Genomic DNA, 22,263 nt, shown 5'->3' with positions numbered 1-22,263 from the left:
CATATAGTAATAAGAAAAAAAGAATTATAATATAACTGTAAACAAAATTGGTGAATAGGTATATGGGAAGTAATACATTCTAGCTTGATTTAATAGAGTGCAGGTATAACTGAAAAGCCACCGCGGCTCGTCGTCGTCGTTATTGTTGTTTTGTTGATTATTATTATTATTATTATTATTATTATTATTATTATTATTATTATTATTATTATTATTATTATTATTATTATTATTATTATTATTATTATTATTATTATTATTATTATTATTATTATTATTATTATTATTATTATTATTATTATTATTATTATTATTATTATTATTATTATTATTATTATTATTGCTGTTGTTACCGTTTGTCAGCAACAACAACTTTAAGTCTGTGTACGGTGCAAGAAGACGAAAAAGAAGAACACGAAGCTCGTGGCTGCTCGTTCGACGCTGCTGCCTCACGCGGCTGGCGAACGCCGGTGTGCATGTGAATGTCGATCGTGTTCGTTTAATCTCACCGGTATTCAACCATGCAGCAGTTGCTTTCCACGTACCGCAGCGCAGTGAGCCCGCGCACCGAGACACCACCAGACACGGCTGCAGTTACCGACTATGACGACAACGCAAATGAACATTACTGGGTAAGATACCAAAACACGATCCGTGTAATTGGATGAATGCGCTTGTGTTTTTCTCCCGGTGTTTCAAGGTTCTAATGAAGCAATCTGTTCATTTGCAACTTCCAACGAGTTACAACTTCCAAAAAAGAAAAGAAAATAAGCTGATCCAACTAAATGTTGGATAACACGGAGTTTTGAGTTAGCGAGGTAGCTGCGGTAGCAGTTGTGCGTGCGCATGGCTTCGCTGCCTCTGGCAGTCTCTATAACCAGGATGAAATATCAACATTATTTGCCTTGTCGAGGGAAGAATGTTGAGAATTGTCATACGCAGAGACGCAATACACATATTCGAAAATATATGTCTTCTATGCGAATGGTGTCCATGAGAAGTTCACGCGAGGGCTGTTGTGAACTAGAGCTGTCGCGGCAAGCAAGGGGCCGGTGCCAACTACTCTTCTCAGTACATTCTATAGAGTCATCAGATCGAGTAACGTCGTTCACTTATAAAAGAGGGGACTGCATTCAACTATTTTTTATTTTCGTCTGTAGATTATTCGTCAGTCATCCTTAGGTGCGGCTAAACGTAGCGGGCAAATCTAGAACGCACATGCGCAGATTTTTCTCGAAAAATCTGAAAACTTGCACATGCTGTCATCCGTATCGATCTTTGCGTTACCACATATAGCAGCAGCCGCACAAAATAATAACCGCACGGAACGTGCTTCCAATGGGTTTTACCGCGGAATCATCGGGCGTCGGAGCTTAAAGTTACGATTTGAAGTGACTGCAACGTAATTACGGCCTGAATGCATTGTTTGTTTACCGACTGAAGCTTGTATAAGCTTCAGTCGCGTGCATATATATACTGTGTGCCCGGTGCGCGGGATTTTAAGGACACAATGACGACTTCAGGAATAGCACCGTTAAATCGTCACACCGTGTTGGTGAAGCAGCGCACTGACAAGGACATAGAAAAGACACACAAGAGTACTTGACACTCACTGCACTCACAACTACTTTATTTCAGAACAAACACTTCATATTTCTATACCTGCGCATCCTCAGACGTCAAAGATAAGCAAGGCAAGATTAAAATCGCTTTCAAATTCACTTGCCAGCGCGTACTCGGGCGTCAAAGATAGGCAACATATCTATCATGGTGTGCAATCCTATCTTATTTGTTGCACCCCTAACACATTTTTTCTAGTGTCCTTCCAGAAAGGCGACCTCGTGATGGCTCAGAAGAACAGATGGTTGATTGATTCAACCCTTTCCTTTCTTGTAGATGTGAAAAGCTTCCACTATTTCCCTGGTCAGCTGAACCTTATGGTGGGATAGAACTATAGTGTCATTGTAAAGCGACCAGAACCCAAGTTGTGAGCAATGCCCTTTAATGTGGGAGTGAGTGTTGCCCCCCCCTCCCCCAGTGACATTTCGTGCTCCAAAAGTCTTGTGTTTACACACAGACCCGTTTGGCCGATGTATACATTTCCACAAGATATGGGTAAACAGCACGTATACAATGGACGACCTGCACTTGGCAAATTCTTTCCGTGTATCTCACCATAAGGATCAGCTGACCAGGGAAATAGTGGAAGCTTCTCACATTTACAAGAGAGGAGAGGGTTGTATCAGTCAACTATCTGTCTTTCTGAGACATCGCGAGATCGCGTTTTTGGAAGGACACTAAAGAAAAGTATAATAAAAAATTTGTTGGGGCGCAACAAATAGGACAGGATTGCACACCATGATAGATATGTTGCCTATCTTTTACACCCGAGTACGCGCGGGCCAGTGAATTTGAAATTGCCTTTAATCTTGTCTTGCTTATCTTTGACGTCTGAGGGTGCGCAGGTATATAAATATGAAGTGTTCTGAAATTAAGTACTTGCGAATATAGCGAGTGCCGAGTATTCTCGTGTGTCTTCGCCTTGTCCTTGACAGTGCGCTGCTTCGCCAACACGATATCATGATTAATCACCAACTCGCCAAACTTTCTACATCACTTAATAATAATAATAATAATAATAATACTTTATTGATGACTTGAGAATCATTACAGTGGAAGAAATCGGGCCTGCCAAAGCCACAGTGGGCTTGAACGGCAGTGCCTGGCAGACAGCGACAGAGCCATCAGAAACACATTAGACAACAGTGAGAAAAAAAAACACAAATGACAGGCTTCCCATCACGCATTAAAGTGTCGAAGAGCCTTTCTAAGACCATATTTCGTTTTCACATCTTGTATGCTTTGAGGGAGTAAATTAAACATTGCTGGGACATAATAGTTACGGAGTCTTCGACCATATCTCGTTTTACAGCGGGGTGTAACGTAAGGATTCTTTGGTCTCAGGGAACGAACAGGCACATAAGGAATTTTATACTGACTTATCCAAAAATGCTTTAAGACAACAGTTTCTAGCAGCAAAGAATTGAAATCAGGTAAGGACAAAGTTTTGAACACATCAGATTTGGGGGAGACATCATAAGCAACATGCTTCAGAATGCCACGAAGGACGGAGTTGACCCGGTTTACCAAATGTTGAGCGCCATGACCATATGTAGATATCCCGTACCGGATCACACTGTAGCATAAGGCATGTGCTACAAGCTTTCGGACAGACAATGGCATGTAAAATTTTATATTATACAAAACACAAGACACTGCGCGAAGTTTTTGACAAATATATGCGAAATGAGAGTTCCAGGATAAATCACTGTCAAAAAACACGCCAAGGTATTTAATTGAACAAGCGTATTGCACTGGGGCACACGAACAGTGATTGCAATGTGATGTGTGCAAATATAATGGGGACGATAGGGTAACTTGCTTGACAGGGTTGTGGAAACAGATAAGTTGAGTTTTGGACGCATTGATATGGACTACATTATTCTGAAACCAGTCCATCACTTTTGTTGTTGCCATTTGTAAAGAAGAGATGGCGTCAGTGTAACTTCGAGCGTGTGAAACAAGGACAGTGTCATCAGCATACTGATATAATTTGACGTTCACAACATTAGACAAATCGTTAAAATATAAATTAAATAATAACGGACTTAAAATTGAACCTTGGGGGACGCCAGCTTTAATTTTGGTCAGGTTGCTACGAAATTTTCCCATAGACACAAGTTGGTGCCTATGAGATAAGAAGTTTTTCAGAAGCCGCAAAAACGCACCCCGAAAGCCTAGCAAAGAAAGTTTGGTTAGCAGTATACTATGGCAGACGCTGTCAAACGCTTTGCGGACGTCTAGAAACAATGCACAAGCAATCTGATTGTGTTCAAACGCAGAGTTTAGTGTATCGGAAAAATCTTCAAGCAGCAACTGCGTACCCCGATTCGGCACAAAACCATACTGGCTAGGAGATAACACGCCATGATTGCTTAAAAAGCTGCTCATTGTCGTGAGCAGATGTTTTTCCAATATCTGCCCAATGCATGAAAGGATTGAAATAGGCCGGTAGTTTTCGATATTGTTACGTGCGCCACTTTTAAAAAGAGGAATGACCAGCGCATTTTTCAGATTATCTGGAATGATACCAGTGGTAATAATATTGTTTAAAATGAGTAGTAGCACATCTTTTATTGCTTCGAAAGTTCTGCGCAGCTCTAATATTGAAATGCCATCAATTCCTGGAGACTTATTTGGTTTTAGACTGAAAAGGATTGATTTGAGGTCATGTTCCGAAAACATGGGAAGAAGGGCGGATTCTGAAATACTAGTCTGCAATGTGCAAATATCTGGATGAGGTCTCGCTACACCAGACACCTTTGAAAAAAATGAGTTAAAATCATTAGCGGTGGCGGTAGCACCGATATTTCAGACAAGATTCGGTATGCTCCTTCCAAATATTTTTTTAGTATTCCTTTTGTTGCTTTTCTACGAGATTATTAATCAAAACCATCTTCACCCTCAATTAGTGACTGAATTTGGCTTCGATTATGTCTATACACTCGGATCAGATAGTGCGTGTTGGTGTTAGGCAGTTCTTCCACAATAGCAGGCTTTAGCAGGTTTTTATCGTTGTGTGGCTGTTTGTCAGTCTTTCTTTCAGTGACGCCCGCCATTCATAGCGACGTACTCTGGTTTAGATATTCGGAACTAGGACGCCACATTGAAGGTGACATGGTCGCTGAAAGTCGCACCCCGACGTTCTTGGATGGCGCAGGCAATGTGGGCGCAAGTAAATCTTTAACAGGAGTGGCGTCTAATAAAATCGTATACAGGAAGCTTGGTTTTCTTATTCTGCCCCCTGAAGTTGATAGTCAGTGACCATAATAGGCTTTGCAGGGTTTTCGCTCATCATGATCTCCCCATGCTGGAGAAGTGCAACAATCTGAATGACATCTGACCATTGGCAGCGCTTAATTGTCTGTCACAGACGATAGTTGGTCACGTACTCTTGTCTCGCTTCTTAAAAAGAACGCGAGATTCAAGAAGGTGGTGATCACCAAGTCACTGTGGTTGGCGTGCAAGGCGACTAGAGGAATATGCTACTTCATCTCCAGTGTCAGAGTGAAAGCAAATTATTGGAAAATAATTAGGTAATGTTTGTTAATTAGTACATTATGCATTTCAATTTATCCTGCAAGTCATGTCGCTCTTTTCAAGTGGACCAGCTCAAGGACTAGAAATGTGCTATCTGTCGCAGTGAAGTTTTAAAGATTGCTTAATGTCTTCGCAGAAATACCAGGGATACTGCTATGGCCGCTCAATGAAAACGCACAAGGTGTGCTTTGATCAAGCGGCTGCGATACTGCGCACGCATCCACTATAGGTTTCGCTGTCCGTACTTGTGTGCAGTAGAAAACAAAGGTTTCTTTGCGTTGAAAAGATGACTATCTTCGCGATACGCGCGCAGAACACCGGCGGTGTTCGCACTGGCGGCGGCGAGGCCGAGCGCGGCCGCCCGGCCTCGTGTCTCGCGGTGGTCGGTACCCTGGTCGTCTTGCTCGCCCTGTTGCTGGCCAGCGCGCTCGCGCTGACGAGGTTGAGCAGCGAGTGGGAGAGCGCTCGCCGCTCCCCCGAGACCACGGACAGCACGGAGCCGCCGCACTACGTCACGCCGAAGGCCCGTCGCCACGGCGAGCGCCCCGCCGCTTGCCGTACCGAGGCGTGCGCTGCGGCCGCCAGTAACGTTAGCCTGGACACGACGGTCCACCCGTGCGGCGATCTGTACGGCCACGTCTGCAACAACTGGATCAGAGGGGGCGCCGGCCGGTATACACCGCTATCAATGCGTTAGCGTTAGGAGCGTGGAGGAAGGAAACAGATAGGAGGGAGCATACCGCAACGCGATTGAAACCAAACCTGTCGGCCCAACGCGCGATCGCACGTCAAAGTGCGCGGTTGGTTTGAGTGCTCCCGCTCTTCAGGCAGAGCCACGGTAGGGATGCTGAACAAGCGCGCACCGAATAAAAACTACTGGCGTATAGTTACTGGGAACCAAACGTCTCAGCAAATATCGATTCTTGTTCCGTGGTCTCGACGTAAGAGGTCACGTGTTGGGCCACCACTGTGGCTTCACGGAGCGTTCGCTTAACAAGGCTGCTCTGTGACGCAATGGTCCCTCCTATATTTTTCCTTCCTCCACGGCTAGGAGTGTCAAAGTAGAAAAAATTGTATGAGTGAGCGAGGGAAGCAGGTCACATGGTAGAGGATATATATATATATATATATATATATATATATATATATATATATATATATATATATATATATATATATAGGTCAATTAATATACAAGTCAATTACTCACAGGGGACCCTGGTCATGAGACGGAAATTTACGGAATAAAAATGGGTTGGAATGCATGCGGCAGGCATTACCCAATGATTTTGACTGGGAGCTTATCACTGTCGTTGAAAAGATAAGAGTACGATCATCGCATTCTACCAGTGCTAACATATAGGGCAGAAACTTGGAGTCTAACACAGAAACTCGAGAATAAGTTAGGGACCACGCATTCAGCAATGTAACGAAAAATGTTAGGCGTAACGCCAAGAGACAAGAAAAGAGCGGTGTGGATCAGAGAGCAAACGGGGATAGCCAGTATTGAAGTTGACATTAAGAAAAAAAAATGGAACTGCGCAGGCGTGTGTAATGCGTAAGGTAGATAACCGGCGGACCATTATAGCTACAGAATGGGTACCAAGGGAAGTGAGGAGCAGTCGAGGGCGGCAGAAAACTAGGCGGGGTGATGAAATTAAGAAATATATATATATATATATATATATATATATATATATATATATATATATATATATATATATATATATATATAAGCAATACTTCGCAATGGAGTGAACGCGGTTCAGATCATGAATACGGAACCTCAAAGAAGTCATGCGACATAATGCTCACCCATTTCTCTCGCATTTATCGCTACAACGTCGCTCAATATTTCTATAAACGGTTTTGTGAGCGCAGTAGAAATAAAGTGAGTCTGCGCCAAAGAAACTTCCGATCACGTTTCCTCTATCACTGTACTATATCTCAGAAAAAGAAACGTGTGTTGATTTAATGTGCCAGATGTCCATTTCTGTGTTTTCAAATAAGAGACGCGTGTACCGTGCCTCTAGCAGAGACAGTTATAATTTTCCGTTTATTATGCGGCGAAACTGATAGGTATATTTGTGATTTGTTGGCGGAGGAATACTGCTTAAAATCTGCAGCCAACTGCTGTTTCGCATTACTGCGGCTCGTCATTGTCTTTCTTGCCCGCTCTATTTCTGTTGAGAAAAGTGGAAGCTCAACAGAGTCTCTGTTCGTAAACAGAAAAATGGTCTGCATGGCACGTATTTCAGGTGTATACCTTCGGAGCTACGTCGCCGCCACTTAGCGGTGCAAGATACCAACGCCAAAAAGATAGAGCTGGATTTCATGTAATTACTGCTTTGAGTGATGGACGTCACGTGGTATGCATTTTGGGCTTGAGCACACTGCCGGGTTTGCGTGCCGTGTAATCGACGCGTTGAAGTCGCTCATGGAGACTCGCCAGCAGTTGGCCGCATAAGTATACTATAGTTGTCTCTCTTGAGGAGCTGGACTACCATTGCCTTAGGTTCACAATAAGATAGATAGATAGATAGATAGATAGATAGATAGATAGATAGATAGATAGATAGATAGATAGACAGACAGACAGACAGACAGACAGACAGACAGACAGACAGACAGACAGACAGACAGACAGACAGACAGACAGACAGACAGACAGACAGACAGACAGACAGACAGACAGACAGACAGACAGACAGACAGACAGACAGACAGACAGACAGACAGACAGACAGACAGATAGATAGATAGATAGATAGATAGATAGATAGATAGATAGATAGATAGATAGATAGATAGATAGATAGATAGATAGATAGATTGATTGATTGATTGATTGATTGATTGATTGATTGATTGATTGATTGATTGATTGATTGATTGACTGACGCAAGCAGGGCGGAGGCTTTGGACGCACGTAGCTACCGACGCACAGTAGATCACGCACACCAGGCCGCGCTGTCTCGCGCCCTGCACAAGATCCTGGCGCGCAGAACAGGCAGCCGATCGCTGCCGTATGCACTGCAGCATCTCTACCGCAAGTGTCTCAAGCCAAGACCCGAAGACGGGGTCCAGTTTCGCTCCAAGCTGCTCGACAGCGCTGGCGTCGCACCGTGGCCGCAGCCCCGTCGGGACACGGCGAACGCCGAGGACGTGTCCAAGGTGCCGACGCAGTTGCGCGTTTAAATGCTTATCCGAAAACCTGCAGATAACGACGCAACACGAGCAAAGCGTTTTTTTCTTTTTTGTGGCAGTTCTTCAAGCTCGCGCATTTTATATATTCATAGCGGGATCCAAGGACACGAAAAACAGAGAGGCAGGACGAGCGACGAGGCCTACTTTGCGTTTCATGCCGTTGGGTTGCAATGAATATTTTGTTGCGAGCTCCCTCTTTCGTGACGTTAGCCCCCATCATGGCGCCACTTGAAGCCGTGAAGCAGCGGTGGGCGCTCAACTGCAGCCGTGGCCTTGTGATCGAACGCTCACCTCAGGAGGTCGTGGTTTCGATTCCCACGCTTCCGGAAACCCACTGGCTCATTCAAAATGGGCACGAGCATGCCACGGCCTGGCGCTCAGCTTTCTTCAGGAGTTATACGCTTGAGAAAGGAGCCTGCGCCCTTAAAATCTAGTCGAAATCCTCATGAGCACTCACTTACCATGCGCACATCAGCGGTCTCGCGGAACACTTGAACCATACTGTCACATATATGTTGTCTGCATATGCGTTCTAGCAAACTACCGTGATTGTTACCTTCCCTACAAAACTGCTCCTGTTACTGAAGGAAGGCGTGCAAATACGGACACAAGAAGGAATGAACAGGACAACACAAACGCCACCACTGTTGTACTATTCGTTCCTTCTTGAGTCATTGTTTGCACTCATATTCCAGCTAACTTGTTCAACTTTCATACGTTCTACGAGCCTTCTAGTCGTAATACTCCTGAATATTCACCCTCCTACCTATTTAGCAGAGGCAAGAGCCCGCTTTATATCTGGACACCTTGCTCCCTGCATCTGTTGCCCCAGCCAGCGAGTCACTTTCTACGTAATATGTCACTGAAGTCGAATACCCAGTTACTGAAGCTTCTGAACTCGCTTCAAGCATTCAGTCTTCGGCGAGTCCTTAGAGTAAACAGCAGTTTCCACAAAAGATATTCGGTCACCGAGGTAGCAATAAGGGCGCTCCGTCACGGTTCTCCACATGGATATGTGGAAGGTAATCTTCTGCGTGCATGATAGCGATTGATGACTCTCTCTGCACTTAGCGCGGAACACTGTGGGCCAACAAGTGGAGTAATATTGGGTGACAGGCACTCTAAGCGTTAAGGCGGACACTGGAACCAATCGCAGCAAACAGGGGGCCATCAGCACTCGGTGTTCAGGAGTCGTCTTTCCTCTCGATTCGGGTATGCGACAGAAAGCGAGATGGGGGGGGGGGGGTGGGTGAACAGACGAAGGTGCTGAGACATCTGCCTGCGTGTGTCAAACGCGCCTATGAATGCACGCAGGTTCTGGGCAACGCGTACTACTTCACGAATGAGCCGGTGCTCCTGCGAATGGGAGTGGGTGCCGACGGGCTCGTGTTTCTTGCCGAGCCCCGGCTGCTCATGGACGGCCCCGCGGCGACACCAGGCGACGTGGCACAGGCGGCCGCCGCGGCTTTCGTGTCGGCGGGAGGGCAACTGCCGCCACCAGTCGACGTTAACCGAGTCGAAAAGCTATTGGACTCGGCCCGAAGGGGTGACGACACTCCGCCGTGGAACACAACGATGCACCTGCCCGGTACGAACTCCTTCGGCCCTCTAGCACACTTTCTGAACGAAGCGAACGAGGTGACTGTTTTGGGCCACCGCTGCCAAGTTAGCAGTAGAAGCAACTGCTTTCTGGGCTGTGACGCGCTTGCATGCAGCTCCCTACCTTTAGCGTCGCTATAGTGCTCTCTGGACTGCGCGCCCCGTCTAAGTTTCCTGCACGAAAGCACGGTGGACAGTGGCGGAAAGTGTCGAAGCGCAGTAGTTCAGAGAAGGGACATCGCCTAACCCGACTGACAGGTTTGTACTAATGAACCCCTTAAAACAGTGTCTAGTAAAACTATTGCCCGCCCTCTCTGCAACACACACACACAATAAATTGCAATAAACCGTGATTATAAAAAGTTGGTGGCGCGAGAGCAGCTGAAGCTCTTTTTGATTTATTCATACTATAAGTTCGCATAAATCGACTTCTAAGGTTTTGCTCCAGCGTGCCATTTTCACGTCCAGACGCCCATGTGTTCAAAGCGCTTGCTGTGGGAAAACTAAAGAAAAGGTGCCGGGGTGAAAATCTCTTTTATATATACTGGCGGATGTCATAAAATGCATGTGACTAAAATCTGAAAGCCACTATTAATTACTAAATATCAAGAAATGGCGCAGAACACTCTTCGGGTAGCGCTGGAGTGCTTCCAAATTAACCAAAATCCACGAGAAAAGGAGAAAAAAATCTCGGATTGGAGAGAGAGAGAGAGATGGAAACTTGGCACATAGATCGTTGGCCACTCTGGATACTGTTTTTATTTTTTCTTTCCATTTAAATGCCGATGGGACAAGAAGAACCATTTAAATATAGGCTTTGAGCAGAACATGCTAGAGCGATGTAAGACGCAGCCCACCGCCGCCGGCTGTCGAGGTTCACTTGTGCCCTTAGGAGAAGAGCTCTTTACAGCATCGGAAGAGTGACTGCACTCTGTCGATGAGTACGCGAACATTCGGCAATGGAGCTAAGCGTGAAACAAGCAGTTATAATCGATGTCGGCCCTCTTTTCGTTCTTGCAGTTAACTGATACTAAATGTTTGACTTGACTCTGTTGGAACATAAGCGAGGCCGGAAAAAGCTCGATTGCTTGTCATTCGTCATAACATTTCTCGGAAACAATCTGTAGCGGCTTCTCGCTGCAGAGGTGGAACCGGATGGCGGCCGGCAGCGTACCGCCAAGATACCGCAGAGCGCCTGGGCCTCTTGGAACCTGCGCACGGTCATCGAGGAGGCGTTCGAGCCTCGCGAGGCCATCAGCGAAGTCGTCGTCCGGGCACCGAACTACGTCGAGGCGTTGCCGGACTTGCTCAAGGTGCATTGCAGCGACGGGTGGTTTGCGCGCGAATCTTTTCGTGACGATGTTCACAACGCGCAAAAAAAAAGAGCGAACCTATGCTAATAAATGAATACTGGTAAGCGCAGTTTCAAGACGGGACAAAAGACATTACGTTGGCGTTGCGATTAGGACGCCGAAGTGAAGAGCGAAAATTCAAGAACAGTTTACTTTTTCAAAAGGTGGGGCATTTGATGTCTGCACCAAAAAAGCAACCCTCTTTTTTTTTTCTGTCGTGAAAGTGCGTATACACCCAAAATCCCCTTGCGCACTTTCAATTTGCGCTTTCCGCCAATAACCTACAGAGTGGCCTCAGCTTGCACTCTCAAAACAGCACACACCCCTTCTAACGCATCTTTGTCTCACAAGAATAATCGTCGTCCATCTTGCCTGCATTTCTTTTCTTTGACGCTGCGCGTTCGGTACCTCCAAGCCACGAACAGCATGCGGGTTATCAGCTTGGCATAGCATTCTTGACAGGAAAGTGTGGTGAGTGCAGAGTTCTCAAGAAAGAAAACGAAAACACGAAGGATGACGATTATCGTTTTGGGACAAAGGTACGTCCCAAATGGTGTAAATTGTTTTTAGACCTTGTGTATACCTTGTGTGATAAGGTACACTCCCTCCCGTGCGCGAGAGGAAATAGCCTGCTTAAAACATGCAATGTCGCAAATCTCTGAATTTTACTGTTTCTATACGTTTTCAGCAAGTGAAGGAGCACGAGCTACTCAACTACCTGGGCCTGCGCACATCTCTGCTGGCGTCCCGCCTGCTGCCAGCCGGCCCTGAGAAGCAGCTGCTTTGTCGGCTCACTGATGTCGATGACGTTGCGCCGGCCCGCACTGCCGACGAGCACTGCGTCCGAATGATAGGTGGGCGCCCATGGCTAACGAGCGTGACGCTACAGTAATGACTAAGATTATAACGCGTTATCCTTGCTAAACCACCACCTCCTTTGGTCTGTGATTTCACACACAGGATTTCCCACGGTAGTGTGTTCTGTGAACTCTGGCGATTGTTTACCGTGCGCGTATTTGTAGAACTATAACCTATATCAGGCCTAGGCCACAGACCAATTAGTGCCGTGTCGGCAAAGCTTTTTTTACATGTGCGACCACTTCTGATCGGCCGGCACATTGGCTATCGTGTTGACGACAGGACGCCCCCAGGCAGCGCGTAGCCATGCTGTATATATGCGGTATCGACGCAATAGCTCTGCGGAAGCCCGCAAGGTGGAGAAAAGTAACTAATATAGGGAAAATGATACATCCACCCAATCGCAGGAATTGCTACAAAGGAAGCCCATACGGGTTCCTCGAAAGAGAAGCCTCGCAGTTGAACAACAACAACAAAAAAAAAAAACTGTGAGACTTTTCTCTCGAGAAACCGATATGGGCTTCCTTTGTAGCAATTACTACGATTGGGTGGATGTCTCATATTATTTTCCCTTTGTATGCGGTATCATTCAGCATAAAAAACTGCGTTTCAATAGGGCATATAATGTTCACACTATTTGTACCTGAAGAAGGTAACGGTTGACAGGGGACTGATATCCTGTGGAAATAGCAGCATTTCAGTTACAATGGTGAAAAGGCTGTAGAAATGACATGAAGGATCATTTTTCTCTATATGCTCCTTAGAAATATTTCTGAATATATATGTCGTGTTCTACGCAGCGAAATTGATAGTTTGGCGGATTGGCGCATGCGCATATTGCGTGTTCCATTGTGTTTCACATTTTGCAGTACGTTCTGCAGAATATAATTAGCCAATAAGCTTAAGTCTTCCTTCGCTTGTTTCAGCAAGCACCTCCAAGGCGACACCATGCGTAATTTATACATAGCCTTCGTAAAACTCAACCGAATATGGCTTAAGTGTATTCGGTTCTTGCCTAATGCGTCTTTCTTTACAGCCTTTTATGTCTGCTCCTTACAACCTGTGCTTGCTAAAGCCTCTAGAAATGCGTCTTGGTTATTCGAGTCAAGTCCGGATGGCGGCCGTATACTATCGTTCCCGCCTTTGCCCTCGTAGCGAAGTACGAGCCGGCGCTGGCGCTATACGCTCTGTCTACACGGTCGTCGCTGGTGACCGGCCTGGATGCCGATACACTGCTGGTATTCCTGCACCGCCAGCTGTCCAGCCTGTTGCGCGCAGGGGCCCTGGGTGCCGACAACGATTCCCTCTCGAGCAAACTGGCAGACCGTGCGGACGCCCTGCCTTGGGTGGGGCCTGCCCCGGAATGGCTCAACAATGCCACCACGCGCCAGGCATACATCGCCAGGCGAGTGACACGCGATGGAAGCGCGCTTCGCGACCCCGGCAACCCTATACCGACAGAGACTCAATTTTTCTGGTTATCACTATGTATCTGAACTGATAAAGAATGGGCGTCCGTCGTTATTATGATTTCGCTTAATTCGTATGTGCTGCTCATTCGACTATGCTGGAAGGTCCCGGCAGGTGCCCATACTATAATATGCAGGGAAATGCATAGTATTCAGGATACATCGTGCGTACCGCGGATAATGTCAACTAGAAATGATTAAAAATGTGTACTGTATGTAAATCATCAAATATTGTTTAAACGGCGGAAACTCCAATATCTTAAGTTCAAGTTGTGCTGTTTGAGCGACCGTCACTCTTTAAAAAGCTACAACTAACCTGCATACTGCAACCTCGTTCTAGCTTTTGGGCAGTCTCTACACTATTATGGCAAATTGGAGCACACCTATTTATAAAGGTGGATGCTGCACATAGAGCGATATTGTTTTTATTAGAGGGTATTTCAAGTGAACAAATAGTTGAATTCACTACGACTTTTGAACTGATCTTCAAGGTTTGACGTAGGACAATTCGAACAGGTATCTTGGGTGTTCCGACAAACATGAATCGGTGAATTTAGGCTACAGTATGGACATATAACAGCATTAACAGACAAGCAAGCAACTCGTAAGGGAGCATTTTGAAGTAAGGAACTGCTTAGTTAGGTGAAAATGTAGAACTCATGGTTGAGTTGGAATATCGGATATTTCGAGGTAACGTTTTGCATGTTTTGAAAAGGTTAGTCGTCTGTGAAATAAACGCAAAAGGCATCCCATCTGAAAACGAGTCAGCCGCTGTGAAAGTTTGCTGTAAATGTGGTGGTAAAATAAGTAGTAGTAAAGGAAGTGAAGAAAACAATCTCGAAAGTAAATATCATAAAACAACTCCCTTTCTTCCGATGCAGGTTCTACGACACGACCGCGCCGCCTGCGTCCTCTTCAAAGGGCGCCGCGCCAGCCGTGTTCGGCTGGATGCAGGAGAAGGTGGTCAACGAACACCTGGCGCTCAACGAGCCTGACCAGTTCGTGGACGCCCACTGGACGCCCGGCCTCTTATCGACGCGCTGCAGGGTCGTGCTGCGCGAAGAGCAGTCAGTCGCCACCGGCGGGGACGAAGAAGGGAACGACGACGACCCAGTCAAGGGGCTCCCGGAGGCCACGCTTCAGGTCCGCCAACCTTTCTCTCTCGCACTTTCTCAACCTTTCGCTCTCTTTCATTCCTCACACGTGAGAAAAAAGGAAGCAAGGGTCGAATTCACAAAGCTTTCCGTTCCCAAGTTATGTTAGCCATTAGCCAGCTTTGTCCAACGTATTAGCTTTAGATGTGTAGCATTGTTGCTTCCTTATTGATATGAAAGTATCAAATGGCCCATTGAACAAGAAAGGAGGCGTCTGCAGCATCGAAACGGCACCTAAATTCCCATTGGCTGCGACGCCAAGTCACCAGAGCGCCTAAACGAAGCAGAGAGGGCGAATCGGAACGGCTGCGGCGTTTGAGCGCCAGGTGCCTCGTGAGCGGAGAGGGCATCGCCGCGATGCCACGTCACCAGCGAGCCTCGACGGAGCAGATACGACGACGCGACGCCGCGGGGCGAGGCGGCTTGTCGTCGGTGAAGCAGTCGCGTCTCGCTCTCGGAAACAGGCGCGCGGTCCGTGTCTCCCTCTCCCATCTCCAATGGGCTTAGCTGCTGCGTGCGCCTGCCGGCATTGGTGGCCTCGATCTCTCGTCGCGCAGGGCGTCGCTGGCATGCGGCGTTATCACGGCAGTCTGCTGTTGCTTGATGGCTCGGGCAGCACGTACCACTATGGTGCATCACGAGCGACGCAAAACTCGAAGGATTGTTCAGTGGCGTTGAATTCGCCATTCATGCTTTCGAATTCACAACTCGTAAGAAATGCTTACGTGTCCTCCAAATTTTTTACTGTGATGAACATGATGAACAGTGCATACGGGATAAATGTACGTGTCTGCATATATGTGTGTTTGTGCATAAAATTTGACGCGTGCATTTTGCTTTATGCTGATGAACCTGGTTAAAGAATTCAACCTCCACTAGCTTGGGAAATGGGGTCAACGGTTTTTCCGCAAGCTTCTGAAAAAAACTCTTGCATGAATAGACCAGATTGATCAACCAATATGTTCTACATCACGTTTAGGTGACGTGTGGTATTACTAATTGTTCTAGCTAACAACATTCTTGTAAATACGGCCGCACCTTTCGGCTGCATTTCCAGGGCCTGTATTCACAAAAGGCCGTTACGCTAAAATCGCTCGCAAGAGAAAATTCCAGCCAACCCTGACGCTGTACATATAATTAGCGAAAGCGGCTAGCCAGTGGCAAGGAAACGAACGAAGAAAAAGCTTTGTGAATTCGGACCCACTTCCTCGCGGCTACCGCTTCAAAGTTGAAGCAGCTGCGCTTGAAGCAGGTGTTTGAAACTATAGCTGCTCGGTACGCTGTATGGAAATCTTGTTTTGCAATGTGAGCACACTCCAGGTACCACCGGCGGCGTTCGACTTGCTGTGGGCGACCAGTCCTTCAACGGCCATGCTTCAGATGGCGCGCGTCGGTGAGCTTTCGCCCTTCCTTTTGCTGTGCTTGTTAAAGGACATCAAAAACAATTCAGCCGGATTGTTAAACTACACTTCTGGAATACCAAAAGCGTCAGCCTTTTCATGGGTGGAGTCTCGGCAAATCGGGCAAGACGCACGAACGAAAGACCGGCTGTCGGTTTCCCCGTGATGTGCCCGCACTATTAGCTCCTTGGGATGCCACGGATTCTGACGGGGTTAATTTCGACAAACGGTTCCCGAACAGATGAAGTGGACTACGGTTAAGTGATAAACAAGAGTTACGTAGCGTTCTAAAGTAACTGGAGACTCGGCCTTTAGCTAGTCTTAACACTTTCTGCACGAAAAGGGCCCAAACATGAGCAGGTACGTCAGGCGATATACCAGTGCTTGGTTTTGAGCACGACATTCAAGCCAGAACTTTTCGTTCCACTTCTCCCACTAATTATCATCTGTAACCATTTCCCGCCATATAAGTAAGTGAAATGGTGAAACTATGACCTCGAAATATCTTACCAGTTTACCTTACTTGTTCCTCTGCATGTGGTATCCCTTTGACTAATCTTTAAAAACAATGAATATGCATGACCAAGGGCAGCTGCGCACTGACTTTTCATAACATTGCAATTTGGGCCTGTGGTTTGTGACCACCCATTTCATTGTCGTTCTTCTTTTCTAATTATGCGTCGTACCGAATGGCTGACCCTTAAAACAATGGTGGGTAAATGACGAAAGGCGAAAACTTGCCAGCCAGAGTTCGACTGCACACTGAAAATATAAGTATATATAATGATAATGCTTTCACAAGGTCCCGTAGATATGTAACGATCAATTTCGCTTTCCGTTCACTTCTCATCATTTTCCTTTTCAATTGACGGATCGAAAAACTACTGAGCGAGCGAGTGTGGACCCTTTCGAGTGACCCATCCCGGCGGTAACGACGTTGCAGTGAAGAAATGTAAAAAAATGGCAGACGCACCGACACGTGAAGTCACATTCAAGGCGTTTACATGAACCGACGGAAACGGGTCAGGACCGCTTGTCGGGTTGATATTTGCCTGTTGTGATCATGCAAACGCTAGCGGGTCGTGTTGAGAGATTATCGAGTTGGGCTGGGTCAGCATGACCCTTTGAAGCGCACTTGTAAACGCGGACGGGTCAGGTCGGTGTCTCGTCGATAAGAACGATTAACTGGACGCGTTGTCTTATCTCTGGCCTCGACGTATATATAGGCTGTAGCAGCAATGTCAACTCGTCATGTAAGAGTTCATGTACACATTTTAGAGTCAGGCTGTTTAAGCTCGACTTCTAACTCGATCCGTTCCTGTTGGGTTCATGTAAACATAGCCACAGACACGTTCCAATACTTAGGCTCGACGTCGTCTTCGTAGCCGTTGGAGGCGCCTTGATGCTGGCAGGAATTGGAACGTATTGGCTTGCCTTCTACGCGGCTTTCACCTCTTATTCCTCCTGTTCAGGCGTACGGGCCTACGAGCCAGTGCTGCGGTACCTGCTGCGCTGGCTACAGCGGCAACAGCGCTCGCGGCGGAACCACTGCTCGAAGTGGACCACAGCTGCTCCCGACAACCTGGACGCTGCACTCGAGTCGCGGGCGCTGTCCCTGGCGCTTCGCGCCTTCCTCGCGTGGCCGGGCGCACCAGAGCTCGTGTTGCCGGGGCTGGAGCACCTAAGCCCCGAGCAACTTTTCTTCCTCTTCTACGCACTCAACCAGTGCGAATCCAACAGTCCCGACGTTGAGCAGATGCTCGCTACGAAGAAGAAGGTTCGCGCCACCACTTTTGCGCCGCTGTTCATGCTTTTTCAGTTCTTCGAATGTCATAGGATTGTACAGGACAGTCAATGGCCTTCGCTATAGTGCACAGTGAGATCAACCTAAAGCTCCCGGCGAGCTGATCTCGGAGCTGTGTAATCATATGCCTCAACCTGTCGATCCTGATGCCAATGTATGATATGCGCCGTTTCAAAGGTTTTAGTGCGACATATGAGCTACGAATCACAAAACAAGTGAGCGGCAATTTGGGCGTCAAACTGCAGTCGTTGTGCTGCGGTGTTACTGGTGGTCTACTGACACTGGTGGTGCGTAAAATACACTACGGCAGAGCAACATATCGTTGATGCAACACAAGTGTAGACAAAATCACTATCGTAAGTTAGTGAGGGCCAGGTAGGCAGAGAGAGAAACAACCTTGTTCTTGACATAGGCTCAAAGAGTGAGGTTCCTAGTCCAAGGCGCCAATGGCCGTGGCAATGTCGCGAGCTCGGCCAACTAGCAACTGCTCGAGGGTTTACGTCTTGTAGCATGGCATCCCAGCTATTCAACGTTGAGACGTTGTTCCGTGGTGTATCTGGCCCGGTGGTGGGCGTTGGCATTCTGTGAAATAACGTTTGGGTGGCCCCACAGCGCGAGCCGTGCGTCATAGGATCCCGGATGTAGGACATGTAGGGAGTGGAGAGTGGAACAGGAGTTGGACTGCAAGTTCCTGCCTATAATAGTCTCTCGATAACCGTTAGTATATCAAAGTCGTCAGAGGCACATAGGCTGCATCGGAATATATAAGTTCGTAATAGTTCACGGATGGTCATAAGAGGGCGACTAGGTTCATGTGGATGTTGACGGATAATCGTCAAATGATAGGACATCGTAATTCTATCATATCTTAGTACTCTGTACTAGCATGAGAACCTGTGAATTCTTCCCAGAATTATTTCACTCAGAAGCGATAAAGTTTACACTTGATTGCGTTGTGAACGCTCGGTAAACCTGTGTAATGGGCTCTTTTTCCCATTATCTCGTACGTATTTCTCGTCTGGCAGTGACACATGCCGTTGTGGCAATACATTCACATGTCTCCTTTGTGTCTGCTAGCGCTATAGGGCCGAGAGGCGAACGATGCGTGCAGTCCTTGATAAACTGTGCAATCGTTCACTATTTAAAAAAAACGTCATAGGACAGCTAATGCTTCCATAGTCAAGTATGTCTCCAATTAACTCTATTTTGGTGCTGTGATTGCCCTTTTTTATTGACCACACGGGTTTCAGATACGAATACTTTTTGAGGACTCGAGAAATTCCTATTATCGAAATTTTAACTCAGGTTAACCTCCGCGCCTTTCTATACATCATTTCTCTCTCTCTCGTCTCGGTCTCACATTTATACCTACTGCTCTTTGTTGGTGCGTGATTGCGTGCGTTCGTGTGTTACTGGTAGTCCTCAATTTCTGACTGTATGACAGATTTTTTAATTATTATTCTCAATTATTATCTGCGGGAGTAATGCATAGCTTATCGTGTCGGTAATCCAGCGCTCTCGTGGGACAGCCAGACCTGGCCTTGCTGCCTGGGTCAACAGGGTGACTTCGACGAACGAGGACTTTGCCCGCGCCTTCAAGTGTACTCAGGTGCCAAAGCAGCCCAACCCTTTTCAGGACTGCAGCAAAGCGGCGGCCTAGGTGTCGGAGGCATTTCTGCCGCCGAGTGCTGAATTATTCAGACGTCTTTTTTTCACGTACGAAAATATACATACATTTTTTTAAACACCGACTGTTGTTTTTGGGAGCTTCAGTAACACGTCGTACAAGCCTCGTTTGTTTTATTTTTTTTTAGCATGGTTATACTGTCAACTGTCTGACATGGTCCGCCACAAAAAGGTACCGCCGAAAGCGCCTGGAGACAGCTTTTAATTAATCTTTTCAGCGCGCCATCCAACTCAAGATTTCAAGAAGTGATATAAATTTTGCTTTGTCTAGCCCTATAAAACCTAAACGCGCGGTTTCACGTCCATGGAAATTAGAACAACTTGTTCTTGCTTGTTTCTGGCCAAGAAGAATGCATTTGTACAGAAGCAATGAAATGTAACATAAGTAAATATTATTATAGCAATCAACTAGTAATTGGCTTGCTGGACTATCCACAACTAAGAACTCGCTCCAAGCTCTCAAAAGCGCTACTAAAGATTATTCGTCAAGTTTCCCACGCTCAAATTAAAATTTTGAGCACGAAACTTAGCCTAGAAAAAAAAATACGACACCCGCCGTGATTGCTTAGTGGCTATGGTGTTGGGCTTCTAAGCGCGAAGTCGCGGGATCGAATCCCGGCCACGGCGGCCGCATTTCTATGGAGGCGAAATGCGAAAACACCCGTGTACTTAGATTTAGGTGCACGTTAAAAAACCCCGGGAGGTCCGAATTTCCGGAGTCCCCCACTACGGCGTGCCTCGTAATCAGATTGTGGTTTAGGCACGTAAAACCCCTTAATTTTAAAGATAGATAGGGCATTATAGGATTATAGACAAGTGTTAAAATTTAGAAATGGGACATTGCACACATTGTTATTTGGCTTATTAACAAACACTTCTTTCCAGTTTTGTGGATCAGCCCACGTGCCACTCCCGTATTGATCCCTTCGTGCAGAAAGTTTCACATCGCTGTGTGTTTCGTTGCGTGGTCTGTATGTGAAATTTGTGGAGTCCAAATTGAGACCGATATACCGTGTGTCTCACATAACTTATGCCAAAGGTTAAAAATATGGAAGTGCCACCATAGCAAGACAAAACCAAAGTTGTTTACCGTCGCTTGGAGCAAGTCAGACCATTCTTTTTAAATTTTGCCTAATTGCATGATTAGTTATTATTTATTAATCAACTTCTCAAATATTATATTCAGAACTAAACTGTCAATGAGAAAAGTGTGTAGCATCTTGAAAAATTTCCTATCTAGCTTTTTCTTATTGCTCAATACGTGTTACATAAAAGCTTGCTTCCATGCCTGAAATAAAGTCTTGGGACCAATTTAAGTCTGGGAAATAAATGTGAATTTTGCTCTGAATATATTATTTCATAAGTCCATTAATTAATTATAACTAACAGTGTAATTAGGCGAATTATAAAAAATCGTATGACTTGTTCCAAGCGAAGGCAAACAACATTACACTGGTTCTGTCCAGCTGCGCCGCACTTGCATATATTAAATTTTCGCACAGGCTACGTGGGACACACATGGTATATGCGAAGGAAAGATTTTACTTGTATAGTAATGACACACTAGAAGCGTAATTAAAGCCTTGTCTTGCGCTTATAGTTCTAATGCAGCGTAGACGCGACATCAAACCCTAAGTATGGTTTGCCTGTTTTATTTGCAGTGTAAGCGGCATTGAATTATCGACAATTTTTTTTTCAATGCAGTACTGTATAGTTGACAAGTCTTACTAAACAGTGTACTAAACCTTTCTCATAGAGCGTTACGACAAAAACTGGGCATGATGCTTCTTCCAAGTACGCTTTGAAAAATTCTCTGGTACGTTGCCGCATTCTGTGAATGAAGCCTGACAGGCGACAGCCATTCATTTCTCGCAGATCACTACCTCCCGCCATTATTCAACAACCCCTTACAAGAATTCAGTGTCGCATTAATTTCAGCCGCCTTAAACCTGCTGTCGATGAGTAAGAACTCACGACGGACACGGCAGCGGACAACTGCATCATCACAGTCACTTGCGCTGTAATGCAGTTGCACGTTGGTCCTTCGCATCCTCTACGTTGAAGGCACCACGCTACGCTCATCACCACAGCCGTCTTCATGATCATCGGCTGTACTTACAACGATAGCGCAGGCCAAGCGTCACACAAAATAAATCTCTACGTCTCCCTCTCTCTCTCTCTCTACGATACAATGCTGGTGGTAGCGAGAAGTGGCGAGGGTGAGCTTAAGACGCAGGCAAGACGGTGCGCGATTCCCCTCAGCCAGCGTATAGGTGCAACACTCCAGCTACATAATTGGACCCGTAGACGGACGCCGCGCGCAAGATTTCGCCAAGGCACGAACATATGCGCCTCGCCTTCCTCCTGCGGGGCCCCGTCCTGCGACCGGGCGTTGTCCGGCCACCGAATTAGTCCCGCTGCTCAAGATTAGTCAAGAATTAATGACCACCAACAGACGTGGTATCTTCCAGACGCACAAAAGCTGTATCCTCGACAACAATATGTGATACCTTGCAGATTTTTTGGAGTTCCTTGAATAACTAGAGCAGTATTACGCACGCGGGAAGATTCGCA

General features: G+C 46.4%; 1 protein-coding gene across 2 annotated transcripts; it reads left to right on the top strand.

Moving 5' to 3' along the window:
* Window positions 1-458: 458 nt before the first annotated feature.
* LOC142581884 (uncharacterized) lies at window positions 459-19,741 on the top strand. 2 transcript variants are annotated; one of them, XM_075691328.1, is made up of 11 exons: window positions 459-632; window positions 5,474-5,832; window positions 8,070-8,334; window positions 9,682-9,955; window positions 11,110-11,279; window positions 12,007-12,172; window positions 13,332-13,581; window positions 14,527-14,788; window positions 16,120-16,192; window positions 17,672-17,976; window positions 19,517-19,741. In XM_075691328.1, exons 1-11 carry the CDS (start codon window positions 522-524, stop codon window positions 19,661-19,663), a joined length of 2,382 nt encoding a protein of 793 aa, XP_075547443.1. In that variant the 5' UTR covers window positions 459-521; the 3' UTR covers window positions 19,664-19,741. The 2 variants fall into 2 exon arrangements, with proteins under 2 accessions (XP_075547443.1, XP_075547444.1); XM_075691329.1 differs by lacking the exon at window positions 5,474-5,832 and having other exon boundaries at window positions 509-632.
* The last annotated feature ends 2,522 nt before the right edge of the window (window positions 19,742-22,263 follow it).

This window comes from Dermacentor variabilis, chromosome 5, assembly GCF_050947875.1.
Source record: "Dermacentor variabilis isolate Ectoservices chromosome 5, ASM5094787v1, whole genome shotgun sequence".
Lineage (NCBI taxonomy): Eukaryota > Metazoa > Arthropoda > Arachnida > Ixodida > Ixodidae > Dermacentor > Dermacentor variabilis.
Note: the sequence above shows the minus strand (reverse complement) of the source record. Positions and strands in the feature narration are given on the sequence as shown.

Bases quoted from the DNA above. Each gene is read 5' to 3' on its own strand.
- LOC142581884 (XM_075691328.1), top strand. From the start codon at position 522: ATGCAGCAGTTGCTTTCCACGTACCGCAGCGCAGTGAGCCCGCGCACC. The intron at 5,833-8,069 runs GTATACACCGCT...TGACGCAAGCAG, and splicing joins ATCAGAGGGGGCGCCGGCCG to GGCGGAGGCTTTGGACGCAC. The intron at 8,335-9,681 runs GTGCCGACGCAG...GAATGCACGCAG, and splicing joins ACGCCGAGGACGTGTCCAAG to GTTCTGGGCAACGCGTACTA.